This window comes from Rosa chinensis, chromosome 2 (assembly GCF_002994745.2).
Source record: "Rosa chinensis cultivar Old Blush chromosome 2, RchiOBHm-V2, whole genome shotgun sequence".
In the NCBI taxonomy this organism is placed as follows: Eukaryota; Viridiplantae; Streptophyta; class Magnoliopsida; order Rosales; family Rosaceae; genus Rosa; species Rosa chinensis.
Genome location: NC_037089.1, coordinates 49233369 through 49256318, shown reverse-complemented (window position 1 = coordinate 49256318; position 22950 = coordinate 49233369). Strand labels below are relative to the sequence as shown.

Here is a 22950-nt window from a genome sequence, read left to right as displayed (position 1 = left end):
TTCTCTGGACCTTCTGTTCTTTGGGCCCCCTTTTTTTTTTTTTTTTTTTTTCTGGGCCGGGTCCTTACTTCGGCCCGAGTTGCCTCTTTTTTTTTTTTTTTCTTCCTTTCGCGTCTTCCTCCTTCTGCGCTTCTGTCTCCGTCTAGTTCGCCGGAGCTGGGTGGTAGCTCTTGAATCTGGGTCGTCGGAGCTGGTTGGTCCGGGACTTGTTCAGCAAATCTGATCGTCGGAGGTCTGGGTTTGCCGGCTGGGTTGTTGCAGCAGCGATGGGTGCAGCAGCGATGGGAGAAAGGTTGGATCGGAGGCTGTCCGGCGGTGCAAGGTTGGATCGGAGGCGCTGCTACAAGCGTCGGAGGCTGGACCGGAGGTTCGATCGTGCTGCTGGCGCTGGGGCACTGCAGGTGGGTGGACGCAGGGGCGTCTGGGTGCCCTTAGTAATTTGGTGGAGGCCTGTGGTGGCTTGTGGTGCTCGGCCGGAGAGGCGGAGGTGAGGCGTCTGGGGATGCCGGAGCGACTGGGATGAATTTGGGGCCGATCCGGTGGTCGAGTCGGTGCTGCTGGCCGGTTTGGATCGGTGCAGTGATGGGCGAGCAGGAGGTGGGGAGGAGAAATCGGGATTTTTGGAGGATGGAGGATGGGGTTTTCGATCTGCTTCTGCAGATTTTTTTTTTGGTTTTGAAAGCGGCAGAAAAGAAAAACTTTTTCTTCTTTAGGGTTTGGATTTTTTTTCTTGGCTATTTGCTCTGAGCGTGCTGATAACGTGTTGAAGTAAAATGACAATTGGAAAAAGGTCTACTCATTTCATTTCATAGTCCATTTATATAGGGATAGAGTTACAACAGAAATATTAATTACATTAAATACATTGAATGCTGATTGATCTATAATTGTGCTGATTAATGGTAATCACTGATTCCTTGATTCCCTCTCCGTCAGTTGCTTTGACGAAGGCACACAATATGTTTTTCCTTTAACATTTATTTATTAATATCTATATTATGTGAGGGCATATATGGTAATTCAAAAATTTAACCATTCCCTCAACAATTGGCTTAATTATATACTAGTCCTTTAACATGTGCTCCGCACATGTCAATTGAATTTTATTTTTATATTTTTAATTTTAAAAAGTTATCTTTCCTGATATTGGGAAAGTTTCTCCTTTTTTAATGGGAAGTATTGCAAAATTTTAAAATATGACATAGTCAATTGACTATCTTATCCTCATATATAAATAATTTATTTATTAATATCTATATCATGTGAGGACAAATATGGTAGTTCAAAAATTTAACCATTCATTTGAGAATTGGCTTAATTATATAAGATATAAGACTAGCCCGTTAACATGTGCTCCGCACATGTCAATTGACTTTTATTTTTATTTTTTAAAATTTAAAAAGTTACAATAGTTTCTCTTCTGATGTTGAGAAAATTTCTCATTTTTTCATGAGAAGTATTGCAATTTTTTGAAATATGATATAGTCAATTGACTATCTTATCCTCGTATAGAAATAATTTATTTATTAATATCTATATTATGTGAGGGCATATATGGTAATTCAAAAATTTAACCATTCCCTCAAAGAATTGACTTAATTATTTAAAAAGTTACAATAGTTTCTCTTCTGATGTTGGGAAAATTTCTCATTTTCTCATGAGAAGTATTGCAATTTTTTGAAATATGATATAGTTAATTGACTATTTTATCCTCGTATAGAAATAATTTATTGATTAATATCTATATTATGTGAGGACATATATGGTAGTTCAAAAATTTAACCATTCCCTCAAAGAATTAGCTTAATTATATAAGATATATATATATATATATATTATATATAAGATTTAAACTATATCCATATATTAATTTTTTTTCTAAAAAACTGAGTGGGCCACGGGACCCAGTGGACCGCAGCCTCCCTCCGCCCATGCCTACAGTCTTTTTTTCTGAAGCGACAGCCCAATTGCAAATTAATAATAAAGTTACACGAAAAAAGAATTAGAAATAGTAAAATCACATTCGTAATATTTTTGAAGTACTAAAACATAGTTACAAATCCGGGTTTCTATTCCAAGATGATTTCTACTAGACAAATTTGAGTACTATTTAGCTATTTGATTACGATTTTTGACCTTTACTGCTATCTGATAATCTAAATTATCAATGTTGTACTAATTTAGATGACTAAAAAATTTCTGTGCAATCTGTAAAATTAATTATTCAAGAAAAGTTTTTAAAATGTAAGATTTCAATTATCAAGATCTATTGTATAAACGTCCTTGAGAAAAAAGACCTATATATTCGCGTAACCGCGAGTTGAGAAAGATCGATCCATATAGGAACCAAGAGAGGTCGTACATATGTGGAATTCAACCGATGTTGATATCTGGTTAATAATCACCACAAAACAATTTCAATAATTGTGATAATGAGCAAAATGGTCACGTACATGCGAACCATCTGCGAATGCCTCCAATAACAATGAATACGATCAACCAACATCATACGTACGTAGGTACGTTCTTGTCCAAACCGCCCCCTCCAACAATCAGTATGTGGGTCTGGATTCCCTCTGGTTTCTCGAGGCAAATAGCTGTATAGATGGGTGACTATACGTGTACGCAAGCATCGACTTACTTACTTGCCTCACCCACTCATTACTTCTAAAATCAAAGCAACCATCAACCTAAGTCGTCACCAGTGCCGGCAAACGATGGCGATCAACCTGAGCGTGCGGGAATCGACGTTTGTGAAGCCATCGGAGGAGACGCCTAGGCGTGCGCTTTGGATTTCCAACCTGGACGCCGTTGTGCTCAACACTCACATGGGCAGTGTTTACTTCTACAGGAGGAAAGCCGGCACGCCGAGTAACTTCTTCGACCCAGAAGTGCTCAAGGAAGCCCTCAGCAAGGCACTCGTGTCTTTCTACCCCATGGCAGGCCGGCTTAAGATGAACATCCACGAAGGCCGCAGCCGTGTCGAAATCGATTGCAATGGGGAGGGGGTGCTCTTTGTTGTAGCGGAGACCAGCTCTGTGGTGGATGACTTTGGCGACTTTGCTCCCACTCTAGAGTTCCGGCGGCTCATCCCTGCCGTTGATTACTCCGCTGGGATATCATCTTATCCCCTTTTGGTCTTACAGGTATGTTTAAGGCAAAATGCATGTGGCAGTGTCACTGTCACCACTTGATCACGTAAGAATTATTAAACCTAAATCCAAGGTAGTATAATATAGGTAGACGGACCTCTTGTTAGGTCATTCATACTAATTGCTAGCTAGTCTCATATATACCGATCTCTGTTAATTGAATTAGCATATTCAATTTGCCCAAAAAAAAAAAATTAGCATTCAATCAAAAAATTAATAAAGAACAAGATATTAAGTAAAAATTAATTCTAACGAACATTATGTTTACGAAATATAATAAAATAAGTTCTACGGTATATCAATGGACTATGTAGATTTAATTTGATAGATGTAGATATTCGATCTACATATAGGCTAGCTCAATATACAAATAGAGGAGTCTCATACTACTCTACCAATATTGTTGTAGGTATCATAAAGAAACTCATACAATAAATAACAATGGTTCTCTTAACTAATTAAATGCACCAGTTAGTACTACATTGTTTAATTCACTGATCACACTACTACAAAAACTGCATCACACAACGGTGAAAATCTGTTGTGTGATGAGCACACTCACACAACGGTTAAACACCGTTGTGTGAATATCATAGACACAACGCACTGCTTAAAACCGTTCCACCAATTCTACTCATGCCAATGCCAGAAATTGGATGCGGCGCATTCAATTGTTGTGTCGATGTGGTCAGACAACAGAAGTAAGTAGGGACCGTTGTTGGTTAACTTCTCACACAACAGAAAAATGACACTCAGACAACGGAAGTAATAATATACTGTTGTTGGTTAACTTATCATACAACAGAAAAATATGGAACCTGTTGTGTGAGTACTAATGAGACAACAAAATTTTATAGGGATCGTTGTGTGATTTAGCATTGGGCAACTGATACCTATTTATTCTGTTGTGTGAGTACTAATGAGACAACAAAATTTTATAGGGACCGTTGTGTGATTATAAGTGATTTATTATGTGATTAACGTAATAAAATTCACTATTGTTTGTTTATTATTGATTTTTTACCTGAAATATTTGCACAAATATACTGCTCAATATATATTATGTAATGAAGCACTCTAATTCAAGCATCTAATGTACCAAAAGAGCTAGCATTTGTCAATCATCCATACATTCAAGTATCTATACAATGAAACAAAAAAAGAAGAGAGCAGCTTGATGGCTGCTGCATTCTAACTAACAATGAAAACCAGCAAAAGCAGATACAATATATATTTGTTCCAAAAATACGGCTCCTGCACGGAAACAAGAGCAAGTTCTTCAATTAAATGACCTGCCTCCTTTACTTCTCATAATCTTATGTGTAGTGACATGCAAGAAAAACTCAAAACATACTCTATTGTGCTTTTTCAATAAAATGTTAATGCAGGAGTATAAATGCTAAATCAATTACTTCTCCCTGTTTCAAAAATCTACCTCATCCAGCTTGTACTGAAATCCCATCCAGTCTCAGCAGTTGAAGCCATTTCGCGGTAAAATGCTGTTTCTCAGAAACACTCTCAGTCTTCAAAGCAAGTTCCTTGTCCTGACAAGTAGAACAACTTCTTTTTCAACAGCACCTAGTGTGGAGGATGGAACATATTTACATAGTGTAGTGTTAAGGCAACAGCACCTAGCTAGTGTGGCGGGTGGAGCATCCAACAGCTTAATTGGAAAATAGTTCCAACTTCTTTTTCATATACTTCAACAACATTCTGATACAGGCTTACCCTTGTCCCCAAATCCATCTGAAACATAACGCAGGTTAGAATAGAAATCATATCATAATTGTCAATTCTACATACAATAAATACATGGGGCTTGAATAAAAAGAACAAATACATATAAGCACAAATACTCAGGTAACAGAAAATACAAAGAAAAAGTGCTTCAAAATCTATTCTGCATTACTGACAATTTCCTCTTTGAGGCCAGCAAAAAATATTTCACACTAAACAAGACGATAATGTGATTTCAATTCATTTAAAGAAGCTACTTAAATTTAAACTCCAAACGGTGGTCAGCAACCTACCTCCAAACACTCATGAATATGCAATTTCTTGTTCTCTACAGCCAGAAGGTCATTAGTTCTTCATTATAAATTTCCATGCACGAAACTGAAATCAGAAACTCCTGGTGCAACATCTGAGTGTACAAAAGCACCATCACAATCAACACAGATAGCAAAACATCAACAAGAAAAAGTACTATCACAGCAAGCTACTATGGGTCATTACCATTTCGATTCAAAGAAGCTCAGACCAAGCAAAAAAAAAAAAAAACATAGAGATACGGAATGCTTTCCGTTCAGGCAAGAAGAACAAATAAAAAGTACTTGTATCTACTTGAAACTTAAAAAGCATCTAAGAATTTCTTTAATAGGTTCTCCAGACCCACCTTCTTTATCCAATATGAGTGTTTAACTGCAATTAAAGTCATTTACACAATGCCCAGACCCAAATAAAATATCAAGCATTTTCAAACATAAGCAGCAAGTATAAATGAAGAGGTCTTACAGCTAAATGTCTGTGAGATCCTTTTAAGATATCTCCATATCTCCATTTGTATTTGAACTTTGAAGCCCATCTCCGTTACTGTAAGGAGACAAACATAGATAAGTCAGACTGATGATTGTATATGCTAAGTATTTTAAATACTCACCATCTTCTCCCTTCCGCTCTTCACATAGCAAACACAGAGATAATAATTAGTAAGTATAACAAAAGTAAGGAGAGAACATACCCTTTAGTGGAGTTTATGTGCTTTCTCTGAGAAGATACTTTCAATTTCAGATATGAGCCTGCAGACTGGACAATAATATCAAATAAGACTGAGAGGTATATTTGAACAAAATCAATTCACAGTTTGCTTACCCCTTGAAGATTTCTATGGTGTCTACATCCAATTTAGGCAAAGGCCTCATATCTACAACGAAATCCAATTTTAATAATTAGCATATAAAAGAATAAGACATAAATTAATGAAAAGATTAGTACTCCATTCAAGTAACGAGCAGTACTATCCTATCTTCACCTGAATTGGCATTTAAAGGAGTGATATCAGAATCATTCCCTTAATCCTCGCAACAATCAGGTCTACAAAAGTATTTTACATACTAACTTCTTATGTAAAGGAAAAGGCTCTACAATGAAGAATACAAATATATAAAGGCAGCATCATGCTGCTGTTAAGAAATTCCATTTGCAAAGTTTATAGTCCACAATAACGAAAACAAATTGTCCAGACTTGGTTAATAACAATTTGCACACTCACACTCACACGTGCACAGAGAGAGAGAGAGAGAGAGAGAGAGAGAGAGGCAATCTTACATGCATAGAAGATGATATGGCTTCCTGTCAATTATGCAGCACCAATAAAAATGTTCATTAAGTTAGCACTTCTTTAGAATGATTACTCCGCTTGAACTCAAAGAACCATTAACCAACTAACAAGAATGGAAGAGAAATATTTTTGGCCTCTAATTCTAAAACCTTGATCCAACTAACCAAAACAAACATAACCTAATCTGAATCACATACAACAATGCCAATGAGAAAAGGAGTAGCAAGAAGGAAAAAGGTTAAGCTAAAAACCGTTTGATTGTGAGTGACCCAAGGATCATTTAACTATAGTAGTTTGTAGTGTCAAAATCTAATACAAAGAACTTTGACAAAAACTTAACATCAAATATGAAAAGAGAATAAGATTCAAAGACTCTGGTACAAATCATACAAATCATGCAAGTACCAAGCATTAGTAACTGGAAACATGTAATGCAATATAATCTGAAATTCAATAAAGGGAACATATAAAAAAACTTTTTCAAACTTTAGTAAATGCATTAAATTTGTTCGGTCCATCTTTTGTCATGGTAGTTGAATAATGAAATTTCCTACATATGTGCAATTAATCATTATCAGATGGCCTGAACCCCACACTTTTTCTTCACCCTAGAACATTTGTTATCAAACCAAACAAGTAAAGATCAAAATCTGCACCTAGTAAACAATATAAGATTTACGCTTCCAAATTCCCTTTTGACCTTCTACTAGAACTGGATTTACCTTCCAGAACTGAATGGGTAGAACTAATGCTTAAGTTTGCCCACCGCTTCCACTAGCACTCCGTCTTTGGTTTCTCTCTCGAATTTTGCCCACCCTTTCGCTGCAAAGTAAACCAATGATCTCATTCATACTATTAAAGTTCAAATTTCAATCAAAATAAACACATTCAGTCTTCACCGGTGAGGCTCTTGGATGCAATTTCTAAATCATAACCAACCCTCTCTCATTTTCTCAAGTTCACACATTCAGTCGTCACCACTAAGATGTATATACAAACAATAGCAATTCCAAATCAATAGCAATTATCTTAGCCAAACATTCTCAGTAGTAATCTGACACAAGTGTAAAAACAACTAGAAAAATATATCAAAGTGCCCAGACTTGACATTCAACCACATAAGCAATTCACCATCTTTTTGTCAATCTTTTAGGGTTCTAGCAAAAAATCCCAACAAAAAATCGCCCAGATTGACAAAACTCGCAGAGACACTTAATCAAACACTCAAAAAGAAAAGAATGGGATGAAAAGAAAGCATACCACAAATCAAACTCTCAAACAAACAGAAATTGAGTCGCCTAGACCTGTCAATCGTCAGCTTCTATAATCCAATCTCTCTTCTATATGTAAAGCTTTGAGATTTCCCTATAATCAACAAACCCAGTAAACAAAAATTCAGATTAAAGAATTAATAGAGGGATCGAATTCAATAAACACAGTAAACTAACCCAATGGTGTCGCAACACCCTGCCCCATGCCAGAGTCGGCGTCCTTGAGCCTTTGGTGAGATGGGTGGATATGAAATCGGAGTGGACTCAAAGACTCTTTCTTGACTGCGGGTTTGGGGTCGGCGAAGGCATCGTAGAGGCGGTTGAGGAGGACCGGGAGGATGTCGGCGGCGAGGGTCTAGATTGTTTTCTTGAGATCTTCGACCACAATTTGGTAACAGACGTCGGGCTAGAAACCCGATATCTAAGTTTGGAGAGCGATTGAGAGTGTTATGACTCGGGCTAGAAACCCAATATCTAGGTTTTGAGATAGATTGAGAGTGTTTTGACTCGGGCTAGAAAGTTTTGATAGTGATGAAGAGTTCTGATAGTGATCTGAGAGGGAAAGAAAGTTTCTAGGTTTAAATTCTTTCTCTCGACAGACTGCTAGCAGGTTGGGTTGGTGAGAATATTTGTCTTGGTTTGGTAAGACTTGAATACTTCAATAAATTTGTCATAGAAGAGTTAAGTTTGTCACACAACAGATAATTAAACAACTGTCGTAGAAGAGTATATAATGTCAAAGCAGGGAGGGAAATTTGGCTGCCTAGCTAGGTTTGGAGGGAGCAGTTCAAATAGATTTGAGCCTTCAGACAACAGAATGTCTACAATCTGTTGTACCATTTTTTTATATCATTCACTAGGTATACCTAGTAGAATGTGTCAAATTTTTACAGCATTGACGCCTAGTCGAAATTTGGAGCAAAATTTGGCGCCGGCTCTAATCATACAACATATATAACTATACTGTTGTAGCTTGCAATATTCACACAACAGAACACGCATAATTGTGTTGTGTGATATAATTGATGAACTTGTCTTGGGAGAGAATTTTGAGTTCAGTGATGGCGGGATATATGCCACTAAATTTTGTGTCATTTAGATAACGGAACATGCATAATTGTGTTGTGCGATAGAACTCTGAAGAAAAAGTTCTTAATTTAGTAGCATTCCCACAACAGAACTTCATTAATAGCGTTGTAGAATGGAGTTCACGTTATCAGACAACGGTCAGTTTTTAATCTCTTGTCTGATAGGTGTGATGCACTTTTTGTAGTAGTGTGAATTAAAGAAAAGAGAAAATAAAAAGTTTAGGGTAATTATATAATATGTTAACATATATACTACAATACATACAACTACCACTTTTAAGACTTAATTACTCAAATGGGAATTTAGTTTTTACTTTAATGAGGCCCTTATTCACCTTAACGGGGACATTTTCTTAGTTATCACATGAGTCGTTCGAAGTGGTAACATGAGTTCTCAAAATTGTAAACATTACAGGAAAATGTGTTAAACAGTGACAAGCGTGGCCCGTAGCCACCATTGTACCGATACTATTCCAACTTAACTCTCTGTTAGGTGTTGATTTTTAATCACAAATTAAAGACTTTGGTACAATTATTGGGTGTGAGCCACTCACTTATAAATTATATTATCTTTTCTTACTTTTGTAATATGAGATCATCCCTCTCAGACACTCCCCCTCATGTGCAATTTAACTCTAGGTCTGCACATGAAATCAATTAACAAATTTAATTCCGACATCGAAAATTGGGGCATGAATCCCACATTGGAGACTTGGTCAACCACATAACAATCTAGGGCCTACGGAATATTTCCAATCGGAATATTTCCAACGACCAATTTAATGAACCCAAATCGAGTCCATGATAATTGAAGATATGATTGGAGAAGGACGACCTGCTTTGATACCATATTAAACAGCGACAAGTGTGGCCAATGACTCACCATTGTACTGATACTATCATAATTTAGCCACCGTGTTGAGTTTTAATCACAAAAGACCTCAGTACAATCGGGTGTAATCCACCCACTTATAAGTTATATTATGTTTTGTCATTTTTCTAATGTAGGAACTATCATTGATCCTCAACAAAATGGACATTGACGAAAAATGTTAACAGAATATAGTCTTGCCCTCGAGCTCCTGTTCTTATACTTTTTATTTTGGTGTCTTGCAAAATATGCCACCAATAGCTGTTTTTGTAATATTATTAAAAGACGTAAATGCCAAATACTATTCTCAATACTACCAATAGAACAGTGTTAGCCACCAACATTATACAACAATGTGATACTAGCTAGGTCTTCTAGTGGCCATCGGGGAACTTTCTACTACGTAATGAATCTAGGTGTCTGGCACTCTTTAATACTTGATGCAGTGTATGTGAACGACTAAATAGGGTCCGATCTAATCCTCATGGATTGCCTTATGCTTCGGAAAGAACACGGTTTTCCAAAACCGGCTTATTCCCAGTACAAAATACTTTTGAGTGATAGCTGCAAACGATAATGTACTATATAAATGAGCAAGAAACGAAGCACATAAATGCAGGACAACAGATTTTATTATCAATATATCTAGGAATAATCAGTTGTTTTTTTTTTCCTAATGAGAAGATGGCGCTTTGATGACTCAATATTGCATTCCACCACTATCAAATTAAGAACTTGTATTTGAACTGTTTTAATTATTCCATTTTATGGAATAAGGTCGATGAACATCTTTTGGAGTATAAGATGTATAATTAGTGAAGCTTACAAAGTACGGTTCTGGATTTCATCTTTGCAGGTTACGTACTTCAACTGTGGTGGAGTGGCACTTGGTGTTGGCATGGAACATCGCGTTGCAGACGGTATTTCTGGTCTGCAATTTGTAAATACATGGTCCGATATGGCTCGTGGCCTTGACATTACGATTCCACCATTTATTGACCGGAAATTACTTCGTGCACGAGATCCACCTCAGCCTGCATTCCACCACATTGAATACCAGCGAAGTCCTCAAAGCGCAAACCCTGGTGCTGATGCTGAGAGTACAAGAGTCTCCATTTTAAAACTGACCTCAGACCACCTCAACAACTTGAAAGCCAAGTCTAAGGAGGATGGCAACCCAATCAAGTACAGCTCATATGAGATGTTGGCTGGTCATATCTGGAAATGTGCAACCAAGGCACGGAAACTTGCCAATGATCAAGAGACCAGGCTATATGTTGCCACAGACGGAAGGTCCAGACTGAAACCCTCTCTCCCTCCTGGATATTTTGGCAATGTGATTTTCGCAGCTACGCCAATTGCTGCTGCAGGGGATCTCCAATCCAAACCGATATGGTACGCTGCAAGCTGTATTCATAATACTTTAGCTCGCATGGACGATGAATATCTTAGATCAGCCCTAGACTATCTTGAACTTCAGCCTAATCTTTCAGCCCTTGCTCGTGGAGCTCATAGTTTTAGGAGCCCAAAACTTGGGATAACTAGTTGGGTTAGGCTGCCGATTCATGATGCTGATTTCGGGTGGGGTCGACCCGATTTCATGGGGCCTGGTGGAATTGCATATGAAGGGTTGTGTTACATATTACCAAGTACAAGTGATGACGGGAGCTTGTCAGTAGCCATTTGTCTGCAACTTGAACACATGGAATTGTTCTCGAAGTTGTTATATGACATATAAGCAGGAACGAAGAAGAATGACTGATCGAGAAATTATGTCCGGTTGAATCACACTTCTTCCGATGACACCTTTATATATTCAACCTGAAGTGATAAAATAATGCTGTACACATTAAGGTGGCTCTCTAGAGTAACATCATATTCCCAACATGTTCGAAGCACTAAAACACAGTTACAAATCAAAGGTTTCTATTGCAAGATGATTTTTGATGGCCAAATAAAAAAAATATTTAGCTATTTGATTACGATTTTTATAATTTTAGTTCTATTTGATATTATGAATTTATCAATGTTGCACTAATTTGGATGATTAATTAAAAGGTTTTTTGTGAAATCTATAAAGTTTATTATCAATTTTTGTATTTTTTAAGTTCATATATGATTTCAGTTGTGAAGATCTATTGTATAAATGTTCTTACAAAAAAAGACCTATATATTCGCGTTAAATATTTAACAAAGATAGATCTGTTGTAAATATTATTATCTATGTGGGTGTCGATGTAAATACTCATTACTTATGTACTTTGATGTAAACTCTACCTCTATATAAAGGAAGCTAATGAGACTGAATGAGAACACTTCTACTTCCTCCCTACTATTCTCTCTCCATATTCTCTCTACTTTATAACACGTTATCAGCATGCTTGCTCTATTTTTTTAGACTCCATGATGATTTAAAGTTTTTGGTGCAGCCTTGTTGCTTTTGACCTTAACTTTGATCTATGAGTTTAATATCTTCATTCATTGTGCGATGTGGAAATCGATCTCCCAATCTTGTTCTTGACATGCATGATGGCACAATTTCCATTACACATTCCACTTAAGCTTGCATCGGTTCCTAATATATTGAATCTGTTTTCATAGCGGTGCGCACCTTTCAATTTTGTCAGGATCCATCTTCTTCTTATTTTATTAGCTATAGTGTATTGGGTTCGCTATATATTTTGTTTTTTCATGACAGCTTGCATCCATTTTTTTCCCATCAAAGCTTCATAATTATACATGTGGTTCACTTAAGCTTGCACTGATATAATGATCATCCATGCGTCCATAAACATTGGATGGCATATGGTTATATAATCATACAGGGTTGCCATCTTTTGTTTTATATAAATACAATTGTTCCTTATATAGTATAATTACAATTATGTAAATAAATGCTTACTTACTTCCAGCACCATGACGTTTCATCTTTTTAGTTTTTGTATTTGAGTATGATACAGTTTCCATAAGTCTTGTCATGATTATAGACAATATATCTCAATAACTATTCAAAACAGAATTGTTTTTTTTTTCTCTATCATAGATATATGCTTTGTTACTGCTAGACCACCGTTCACATTTGCAAGACTTGCAGTGAGAAAAAAAAATCTTCTTGGTCTATATCATGCAAAACAATTGATTTCCTTTGGTCTACAAGCCGTATAGGTGAGCTTCACTGATCAAACAAGGTAAATGTTTATTTTGGCCTCTATTTTTTTTGGTTTATTGTTTGATCTGACCACCTTATTTTGTAATCAATATTGATCGAGACCTAAAGTCTCTTGATCTGATTACAAGACGACTTGATCGATGTTTCTCAGAGATTGCAACATGAAGTCTCTCAAATTTATACAATTACGAGGCCCAGAAGATCCTCAGAGTTATATAATCGAGTATATGAACTCACATATTTTTTATCCCCAATAATTATAAGAGGGCCGGAAGTTCCTTAAAATATTTGGGTATTGGGGTTTCCTCCTCTGCAAGACAATATGAATTTGAAGTTCAATTTTGAACACTTGCTAAAGCTAGTAGCTACGTTCTCCACAAGATAAAATTATGTTCTTGTGTGATTAGAGGAGAGAGAAAAAAGATTATAATTTTGAGAAGTTAAGCAGACCAGAAGTTTTGTGTAATTTCTTCATTAATGGAACCAGAAGTTTCTACAGTTAATTTTATTGCATAGTTTATCTATTTATTTTTCCTCCTTGCAATTTTTCTATTTTATTATGTACTTTCATTATAGTACTTCTCTTTTAAATTTTTTTTTTGTTACTCATATGGACCAGCAGTCCTATACCTCGAACATATGAATTTCGAATGTAATATTTTTGAACCAGAAGTTCAAAATTTCATAGTAGAACCTGAAGTTCTAACAGTAAAACTCAAACCTGAAGCTTTGAGTATAAAATATAAATTAGTTAAAAGTGAACTTGAAGCTTCACTATAGTCACCTCGAGCCTGAAGTTTCGAGCGCCAAATTTATTTGACCCTGAAGTTCAAATTACAAAATCTTAGAACTTGCAGTTCATAGAAATAAATTCGAACCTGAAGTTTCGATTACACATATAATTCATTCATAGTTTATTTGACTTTATGTCAACTTGAACTAGAGGTTTCGAGTAAATTTTCATATGTCGATTGATACATTCTTCTTTATGCTTGCTTAAAGCATTCCACCTTAGAACCTGGAGTTCTAATTGTGTAGACTCGAGCCATAATTCTCAAGTGAATATATATACAATTTGTCATAAAGTTTTAATCTGGGTCAACCTTAAACCTGAAGCTTTGAGGGGATTATTTTGACACCAATTTAAAATTAAGCACATATTTAACCGTTGGTTTATGAAGAATGAGTATGAGTATACCCCAAATTTGTGATCATGGATTTTGAAATTAAAAGAGATCAGAATCTGTAGTTCCTTGATCCTTAATTACATGAGGACTTGAAGTTCCTCAATGATCAAACTAACTAGATGACCATCTAAAGTCCTTCACTCATAAGTTATGGTCATGAAGTTTAAACTCGACATTTCATATATATCATTTTGGCCAGAAATTCAAAATGCATTTGATGTTATTAATCTACATCAAACAACAATACAATAATTGAATGTCATGTTTTACCTATATAACACGGACCAGAAGCTTTGTGTATATCCTATGAGATCCACCGTTCAATTCTTACAAATTTGTTTTGTGTTATCTTCAAACTTATGTTTTGAGTGACTTTCAGGCAATGCAATTTTATCCATGGTGTCCAGAAAATATTATTAAGACTTATGCTTATGAGGCTACTATAACAATCATCTCAGATCTTACATATCTGATTGATGTAAGAGCACACATTATTGTCTCTTTGCATTTTGTACGTCCAATGTTACCAGAGATGTATAATCTCTCCGTCTCATGGATCTCATTGTATAGCAAGAAAGCCGATTGACATGGCTACACCATGAAATGCCACCAGAAGTGGATCATGGCAAAAGAAATCAGGAGTCAAGGTAAATACTATCCTAACATCCACGCATGTGAGGAAATTAAAAATTGGGCGTGTGTCGCCTATGGTACACTATTTGGTGGATGTTTATCAAGCCATTTTCAAAATGGCACTAGTCAAATTAAATTGCATTGACTAATAAGAACATTGAGATCATCACACATCTCTGATGTCTTTTGCTTACAATAAGCAAAGTTGAAAGCACTATTGTGTTACTCCACTGATTTATTGTAACCTCTTGATTTCCCATTGAAACTAAATGTTTCTTAATCCGATTATCTAGGAACTTGATGTTCCTTAAGAGGTTGTTATAAAATGAAAAAAAAATTGAAACCTCAAGTTTCTTAGATCTCTAATTATATGAGGGCCTGAAGTCTCTCCTCTTTATGACTACGTCATTTATATGTGACACAGAACTTGAGTTTCTCCACATGATGAAGTTACTGTATTATTATAGATTATAGTCTTCAACTTGAAATTCGGAATATATCATTTTGGCCAGCAGTTCAAAATGAAGTTGGTCCATTCCAATTATCAGTATTCCACAATTAATATTTACTGAAGCTAAGGTAACACTCATATCAAGAGTTGTAGATCTTGATCTATGACTCCAAATAAGCTACTATCATGTTACCAAATTTGAAATATTGATGTACAAAGTACCTTAAATATGGTTGGAGAAGATTTTTTTTCCGCTATATGATATAGACTATGTCAAATTTATACAGTAAATTTAGGCATATAATGTCATGAACCAGAAGTTCATTGAACCAAATACACTATTTTGGTTTGACCGGTTACGTCATCTTTGTTGACCATGTCGCATGGAATCACTTACAAGTTTTGATGACTGCTAACCTTACTCACAAGCAAATTGTTTCTTTACTGCATATTTGCGAGTTGTCACTTTAATGAGACAATCCTCTTGCAATGAGGGGGAGAAATATTGTTCCTGAAGAACAATATGAATTTGTGTGAGATATTTATCCACCATCTCATTTTGATTTTGAGAAATACCTAAGTTAGTGAATTGATAAAACAAAGTGACAATTATATGCTTAATGCAAAGGCATATGCATGCTTGGGTTAAAGTCCCTAAAACCAACCATATTAGCACAAACAATCTAGATCCCATTTGATTTGTGGGATGCATGTATATCCAAGTGACATGGTTCTCCGGAAGAGAATGTCATTAAACAATATCAAAGTTCATTATATGGCTACACATACAAAGGGTGTAAGAACTCCATTAGGAAATGATGTTTTGGTAATACAATAATAAATTAATATGGTTGATGCTAATGAACAAAGCATGTTTTGACCTAAATCTTGGTTTGGGTTCGCCACCAACCAATGAACATCTTCACTCCAAAGAAAGTGATAGATTTTTGAATGCATCTTTTGAGCATGGTCATAATAAGACAATCTTCCCGCCGTTAGGGGGAGGAAATACTACTGTCATTTGAATAACGGTGTGAATTTGTGTGGATTGTATCCACCAAGTCTAAAGTTTTAAACTCCCAAAACAGGGAAGATTATAGAAGCCCTATAATGCTCTATATGAGATTATAAGTAAAAAGATCCACATTCGCTACGTAATTCATCTATGAGAGATGATTGTCCTAGAAGTGGCATGGGTACCCAATATTAATAAGCTTATTATAGCTAATGCATGCATATAAGAATGCGTGAGATCTATGATTGTTGATCATCGATGATAATTTACATTTGGTAGCTATCGAAAATCTTTAAGGGCTGTATGGACGCTATACCACGTTTCACCATGAATATCGACAAAGTATATTATTGGCCAAATTGGAAAGAGGCAATTCCAATGAAATTTAATATTTGAAACGTGATGAAATACTTGTACCTCTAACCCTACAAGTTACAAAAGGGTATTTATCAAAAGTGAAGATAAATCACTATGACACAATGTCTATTTAACGAGACATGAGATTAAGAATATCTTCCCTTATACGAATGACAATTTTCTATAAGTACAGTGTTACATATAGCTATTATATTGACGAGAGATTTATGGCACGTTATCATCGTATATTATGAAGATCTTAAAGACACATTGCTTAAAGCAAAATCTCAAAAGCAAAGGGTCATAATAAGCGTACTGCTTATCAAATCCTCAAGGGATTCAAATACATCAATGATTGAAGTTCATGAAAGGTTGAAAGAGCCTGAAGCTCACTCATAGAATCAAAGAGTCTAAAGCTAGCTCATATGTACTCATTTCGTTCTAGTCAACAAGATCTAAATTGCCTTAATGAGTACTATGACGTGACTACTATCGAATTTGAATTATGATTATAATGTTGCAACATATTCTAACTTTCACAAAGTTATGAATTATTTAGAGCTCTTGAAGAAGCTTATATGAGACATATCAATACACAAAGATATTGATGTGTATATGGCTAGGTATGCCATGATGATTTTTCAATGTTTTAATCTATACAAAATTAAATGTGTCAATTTCTTTATATTGTTTAGCTATTACTTTGTGTATGATTTTAAGCATATGAGATTGTTTTCTAACCTTATCATATGAGGTAAGGCTTATTGAAAATCGTTTGGTTTTGTTGGTATTGCTTAAACATTGCAGGTATGAAAATTTGTGATGAGCCCCTATATGCAAAGTACACATGGTCTCACTTCAGTGATAAACACATCAAACTACTATATATGTAGGTTATCGCATACATAATTGAGGCTTGCAACAATCAGGGGGAGATTCTCATCAGGGGGAGCATTCGGAAGTATGCTACCTAGGACATATGCGCGTTGTGCTCTTTTTGTCCTTCGACCAGGGTTATTTTTTGTCCCACTGGGTTTTTGTTACCTGGCAAGGTTTTTAACGAGGCAACAATAAGCGCGTCCAATACCATCATTCATTGGTGGACATCCAAGGGGGAGTGTTGTAAATATTATTATCTATGTGGATGTCGATGTAAATACTCATTACTTATGTACTTTGATATAAACCCTACCTCTATATAAAGGAGGCTAATGAGACTGAATGAGAACACTTCTACTTCCTCCCTACTATTCTCTCTCCATATTCTTTCTACTTTATAACAAGATCCATAGGAAGGGAAAATTCTGCAAGGCACCTGGTTAATTCATGGGGTTCCAGCCATAAAAATAGTGATGTCAGCTCTAAAAATACTGACATGACATATATGATCTGTACTATAGAATCATCCAACGGTGTGCATTTCAAAATCAAAGTCAAACGAAAACCAACCGTTGGGTTAACGGAATAAACTGCAAAGTAGAAGGTCATTCTCTACTTTATTTTTTTGTCTCTCTCAGAAACACATACACTTTGCCCATTTGTCTTCTCCCCCATTAGCAAACCACCTCTTTCCCAACTAAAAAGAGAGACCCAGAAACGCCTAGAGGGGAAAGAGAAAGAGCACTCCATTGCTTGATGAATTCTCACTCACTACTTTGTTATTGTTATCTCCCTTATTCAGCCTTGAATCATTTTGAGGTATTCTGGGTATTTTAATTTTCGGTTTCATCTGCTCTTGTTTGTTAGTAATTTGGATATGGGAAGAAGATAGTGATTAATTGTTCTCAAAGGCAGTGTTGTAATTTTACGTTTTGTTTGGGAAAAACATTTGAGCCTAAGCAATACAGTTTTGGTAATTTAGTTTTACCAAAGCTTAATTTACTTTGCCAAAGAATTTTGTTAGTTTTCCATCTCATTTCATCTCCTTTGAGTAGATGGCTTACAAATTTTCTTTGATTGATATGGAGTTTCTGAATTCTAGGTTGGTGAGGAGATGGGAGATGGGGATCTATCCTTTCGAACTCCTTTGTTTGTTTATGTATTTTCGTTTTCATTTTCTTTTTTATTTGGAGATACTAGATGGAATTGTGAAGCTGTAGTGGATTTTACATTTATACTTACAATTATCTTGTCGAGCTGATTCACATGATATAACAGATCGTCGTGCCATGAATTATGAGGATTTTATTGTAAGCGGAGAGGAGGCTTAGACAAGAACCGGTTTTGATATTTTGAAGACCTTGAAATGCATAATTAAATTCTTGTTTAAGGAAATCTGGAATTTGGAGAAAATTGAGTCGTACTTTTTTCTTTTCTTTTTGGGAATGGGATATGCCGATTCAAGACGTGCAGCAGTTTTAGAGGCCGGTCTGGTCAATTTATGGCCGGTTCCGGAGGTTCTGGTTTTGGTTCCAGTATCCTGGGATCAAGACGCTACTGCTGGAAAAATTTGGTAGCAATTGGAGTTCTGGAAGGTGGTGAACCGGTGGAATATTTGCTACGGGTGGTTTGGAGCTTCCGGTGGCCGGTTCGGTAGGTTTTCGGCTGGTTCTGGTTGTTCTACCGCCGATCCTGGAATCGTTGTGTCGAGGGTTTCAGGGTCTACAGCGGGGTCCTAAAGGGTTTCAAGGTTTTGTATTCGGATTTAGCGTTTTGGCTATTAGGTTTTAGGGTTAGGGTGTCATGCTGATAACGTGTTTAAGGAAAACTGAAATTGGGAGAGAATTGAGTCGTACTTTCATTGATAATAGGAGCATCTTTATAAAGAGGATTACAAGACATAGAATTAGAGTTGTACAAGGAAAAATAATCATACAATTAATCGGATATCTATGAATATCTCTAATTCAAAACCCTATTACAACTAGGTCAAATAACCTAGAGTTTGGGCCAGACACATATCCTGGATTTATTTGAACACTCCCCCTTGTGTTGCCCAAATGTGGTACTCATCTCGTTGCCTTATTAAAAACCTTGCCGTGTAACAAAAACCCTGTGGGACAAAAATAAACTCAGTCGAAGGGGAAAAAGAGCACAACACACCATTTACGTTTCGAGACCATACATGTAGACATCTCCCCCTGATGTATGCATCTCCTCCTGATGACTACGGTCATGGGAGTTCAGATAACTTCGGCAAACAATGCTACCAACATGTTTCTCGAAAGTGAAATTTATGCACTGACTGAGTAAGCAAGTCTGCCACACTGTCCTCATATCGTACCTTATTCACTTTGATCTTGAGGAGAGTTTGTTGTTGCTGATTATGCTTGGTGTTGTCGCTTTTGATATAGCCTTGCTTCATTCATTCAAAACAAGCAACATTATCCTAAATGCTCGTAGGCTCATCTGTGGTAAACTTTAAACCACAATTGTTCGAACATGCACTACTAGAATTTTCCCCAATAGGGACTAACTAGTAGCCACTAAAAATGATAGGTGGGAAATGGTAATAGTAAGCTACTGTTGTAAATTATCGGTGGGATAAATTTTCTTCACACTGTACAACAGTGGCTAAGTGATGAAATGCTTATATTTGTGATTATTTTATAACCCAACCCCACTATATTGGTGTGAAACCTGCAAACATGGAGCTGACACATATGCTTTTATCAGCTTTGATGATTTTTTACAGCCATCAGATTAGTGAGTAGTTGATCGAACGACAATAGATGGATGGGCATCTTCTGTTGAATCTCTCTCTAGTCTTGTTGAGAGTTGAGACTTGAGATCATTATCCAAAAAAAAAAGTTGAGACTCGAGAGTTGAGACATAAATCAAACCCAGATCTACTTTGTTTCTCTCCTCTTCTCAGTCTTTGTCTCCCTCTCCTTCAGAGTTGAGATCTGAACAAGATCTAGTTTGTTCTCCGGTCATTTTAATTCGATTCCTCTCTATTGTTTTTTTTTCTTTTTTCTTTTCCGTCTTTGGTCTATCTTCTCGTTTAGGCCTCTCCGATTTCTCCTCAACATATGCCCAGAAACCCTAATCCCAAAAACTCCCTGTATTCACTCTGGCAAATTGAGATTTCATTTCAAAGCAGAAGGAGGTAAATCAGGGTAAGTTGCTCTCCAAAAATGGGTATGTCGCTCGCCAAATTGTTGTTTTATTTTCGTTCTTGGAGATGGCTATTTGAGTTATCTCTCTATTCATTAATATCTAAGGAAATTCTTTACTTTTGGGTGGCAGATTGGGAACTGAAAATTGAAATCAGAAAGAATGTGATTAACAACATAAGGAAGCATTGTTACCATGTTGGGCCACTTTCATCTACTTCCACCTATGGTCTCCATGGAACTGGTAATTCTTTTTCAATCTCCTTATCATGGTGATACTTTTGTAATTTGTACGCTTATTTTAATTTATCTCAAAAGTGGGTTAGCCTTCTTGATGTAATTTGTCTGTATCTACAATGTTTCAATTTTAGTTGAATGCTGAAGTTATTTGTTGTACTTGTTTTAGAAGACTCTTACTTAGATGATTGTTGTTTTGGTTACGAAGCAGTGAATTATGGATTCATTGCTTGCTTTCAGCATTTTTTTTCTTCTACTAGTAACATCCCTGCTTCTCTTTTGATTGATTATTCAAATCTGTCACTATAATTTATTTAGGAAAAAAGTTGTTGATACACATGGATGAAAAGGTATAGCTTGTATCTTTTCTCTTTCTTTCTAATACATGAAATGTTCTTATTTCTTTTCAACCTGGCGGATGGCCGATCACTTAACACAGTCACATAGAATGGCATGTGGATGAATTTAGCACTTTGTTTGATTGTTTTCAGAAAGGTACTGAGAGTTTGTTTGTGGTAGTATGTATGCCCACTAACACAATAGCAAAACACCTTTTTCATTGGCCAATCAACGACATCTGAATACTCATAAATTGCATTCATTTAATTGTTGGAAATCTGTTACTTTAGCTTATGTCCTTTTTGTATCTGTTTGTATATTTATTCTAGTCTTTTTATTCTGTTTTCATATACCAATGTGCTTAAAGGAAGCTCTTTGGCTAAAAATGGCGATACTCTTCATCTTTTGTAGATATTCTTAATTTCCTCCATGTTATATATTTGTTTGTGTAACAAAAATGGACTCATGTTATTTATTTGCACATTGCAGGTGAGATTGTACTCTCTGTCCCAACTGTTTGGATACATAGAATTTGAAGTAAGCACTCTCTTCTGCATTAGTTTTATGAATCTTATTCCAAGTGCATATGATTATTGGCCTTCCAATTGCAGGTTCTTGTCTAACTCAGGAATGTGGGATTGGTGTACAATGCAAAGTTCATAGGCCAGCTATGGAGGTAATTTTGGAATTAAACTCAATGATCGATTAAAATTGAACTTTTGTATCTCAGTTTCCGCTTTGTAGTTGATGACCATATGGCTAATATCTATGCTGCCAAGCTTTCTTAACCTTGATGTTGTAGATCTAACTAGTGTTGTTTTTCTCTCCAGGTACCACCACTCAGCTTTCAACATCATCTTCTCTACAACTTTCACTTTAGTTATTTTATTAGGTACTCACTCACCACTAGATGATCTCTATAGCATAACAAGCTGGCTGATCCTCCTTGTTGAGGTACTTGAACAACGGAGTCCGATTTTTTAGTTTTTTTTAGGTCAATTGCATATTTAGTTGCTAGCAATATATATTTGATGGTACATTCTTCAATAGTTAGCATTTGCTTGTAGGCTACTTAAACTTCCTATATGCTATGTCAATTGCAGGAGATCAGGAAATGCTGATTGGACATCCAAGACAGACAAATGAGGTGAGCTTTTTGTGGGTTTGGTGAATTGATTATTCATGCTTATTTGGTAATTGTGTATATACAATTTGATATCCTGGGCATTCGTATTTGTGGCAGTACCTTTGTTTTCTTAAAGGTACTAACTTCTGCATATAAGTATGTATGTGTTGGGATAGTGATTTAGACTGTTGCTTGAAAGTGGCTATTAAAGTTGTTGGTTGTTGGTTTGGGGCTGCAGGTATATCATTCTGAGTATCTTGTTTTGCTATCAGCTTGGTGTTTTATGATCCTCATGTACAAAAACTCATTATTTTCATTCTTTTACAATTTTTGTAATGTGTTGTTAAGATGTTAAATTTTGGATACTGATTGAATTGAATAAATTTTCTATTTTGGTTGCTCTTTATCTCAGTTTCATTCTTGTGTATGTTGCAAGTTTTTATTGAGTTTTTAATTTGTTTGACAGAAAGCATATAAAAGTTGCTGGAGGTGGAGGTATCAGATGCAGCTATGGGGAGGAAGATAAAGAGATTTATGTTTTTTTTTTTACGTTGTATTTCATTTGAAGTTGTATATGAATTGTACAATATTATAATTAATATATTTTAGAATTATACAGTACATATAGGTGGGCCAAATCGTTAATTTTTTTTTTATAT

The 22950-nt window shown here is 35.8% G+C and overlaps 1 protein-coding gene and 2 long non-coding RNA genes across 4 annotated transcripts; 2 read left to right on the top strand and 1 right to left on the bottom strand.

Moving 5' to 3' along the window:
* Nucleotides 1-2525: 2525 nt before the first annotated feature.
* On the top strand, nucleotides 2526-11704 carry LOC112187919 (shikimate O-hydroxycinnamoyltransferase). Of its 2 annotated transcripts, XM_024326886.2 has the most exons (3): nucleotides 2526-3146; nucleotides 10579-11472; nucleotides 11503-11704. In XM_024326886.2, exons 1-2 carry the CDS (start codon nucleotides 2718-2720, stop codon nucleotides 11458-11460), a joined length of 1311 nt encoding a protein of 436 aa, XP_024182654.1. In that variant the 5' UTR covers nucleotides 2526-2717; the 3' UTR covers nucleotides 11461-11472; nucleotides 11503-11704. The 2 variants fall into 2 exon arrangements, with proteins under 2 accessions (XP_024182654.1, XP_024182653.1); XM_024326885.2 differs by having other exon boundaries at nucleotides 10579-11704.
* LOC121051972 lies at nucleotides 5196-6221 on the bottom strand. The gene is made up of 3 exons (XR_005807670.1): nucleotides 6184-6221; nucleotides 6024-6075; nucleotides 5196-5957 (listed from the first exon to the last, which is right to left on the bottom strand). It is a non-coding gene; the product is annotated as an uncharacterized LOC121051972 (long non-coding RNA).
* Nucleotides 11705-20328: 8624 nt separating the features above from the next.
* Nucleotides 20329-22073, top strand: LOC112186434. Its single transcript, XR_002930789.2, has 5 exons — nucleotides 20329-20592; nucleotides 20723-20833; nucleotides 21655-21702; nucleotides 21777-21841; nucleotides 21996-22073. It is a non-coding gene; the product is annotated as an uncharacterized LOC112186434 (long non-coding RNA).
* Nucleotides 22074-22950: the final 877 nt, after the last annotated feature.

Bases quoted from the DNA above. Each gene is read 5' to 3' on its own strand.
- LOC112187919 (XM_024326886.2), top strand. From the start codon at position 2,718: ATGGCGATCAACCTGAGCGTGCGGGAATCGACGTTTGTGAAGCCATCG. The intron at 3,147-10,578 runs GTATGTTTAAGG...TCATCTTTGCAG, and splicing joins ATCCCCTTTTGGTCTTACAG to GTTACGTACTTCAACTGTGG.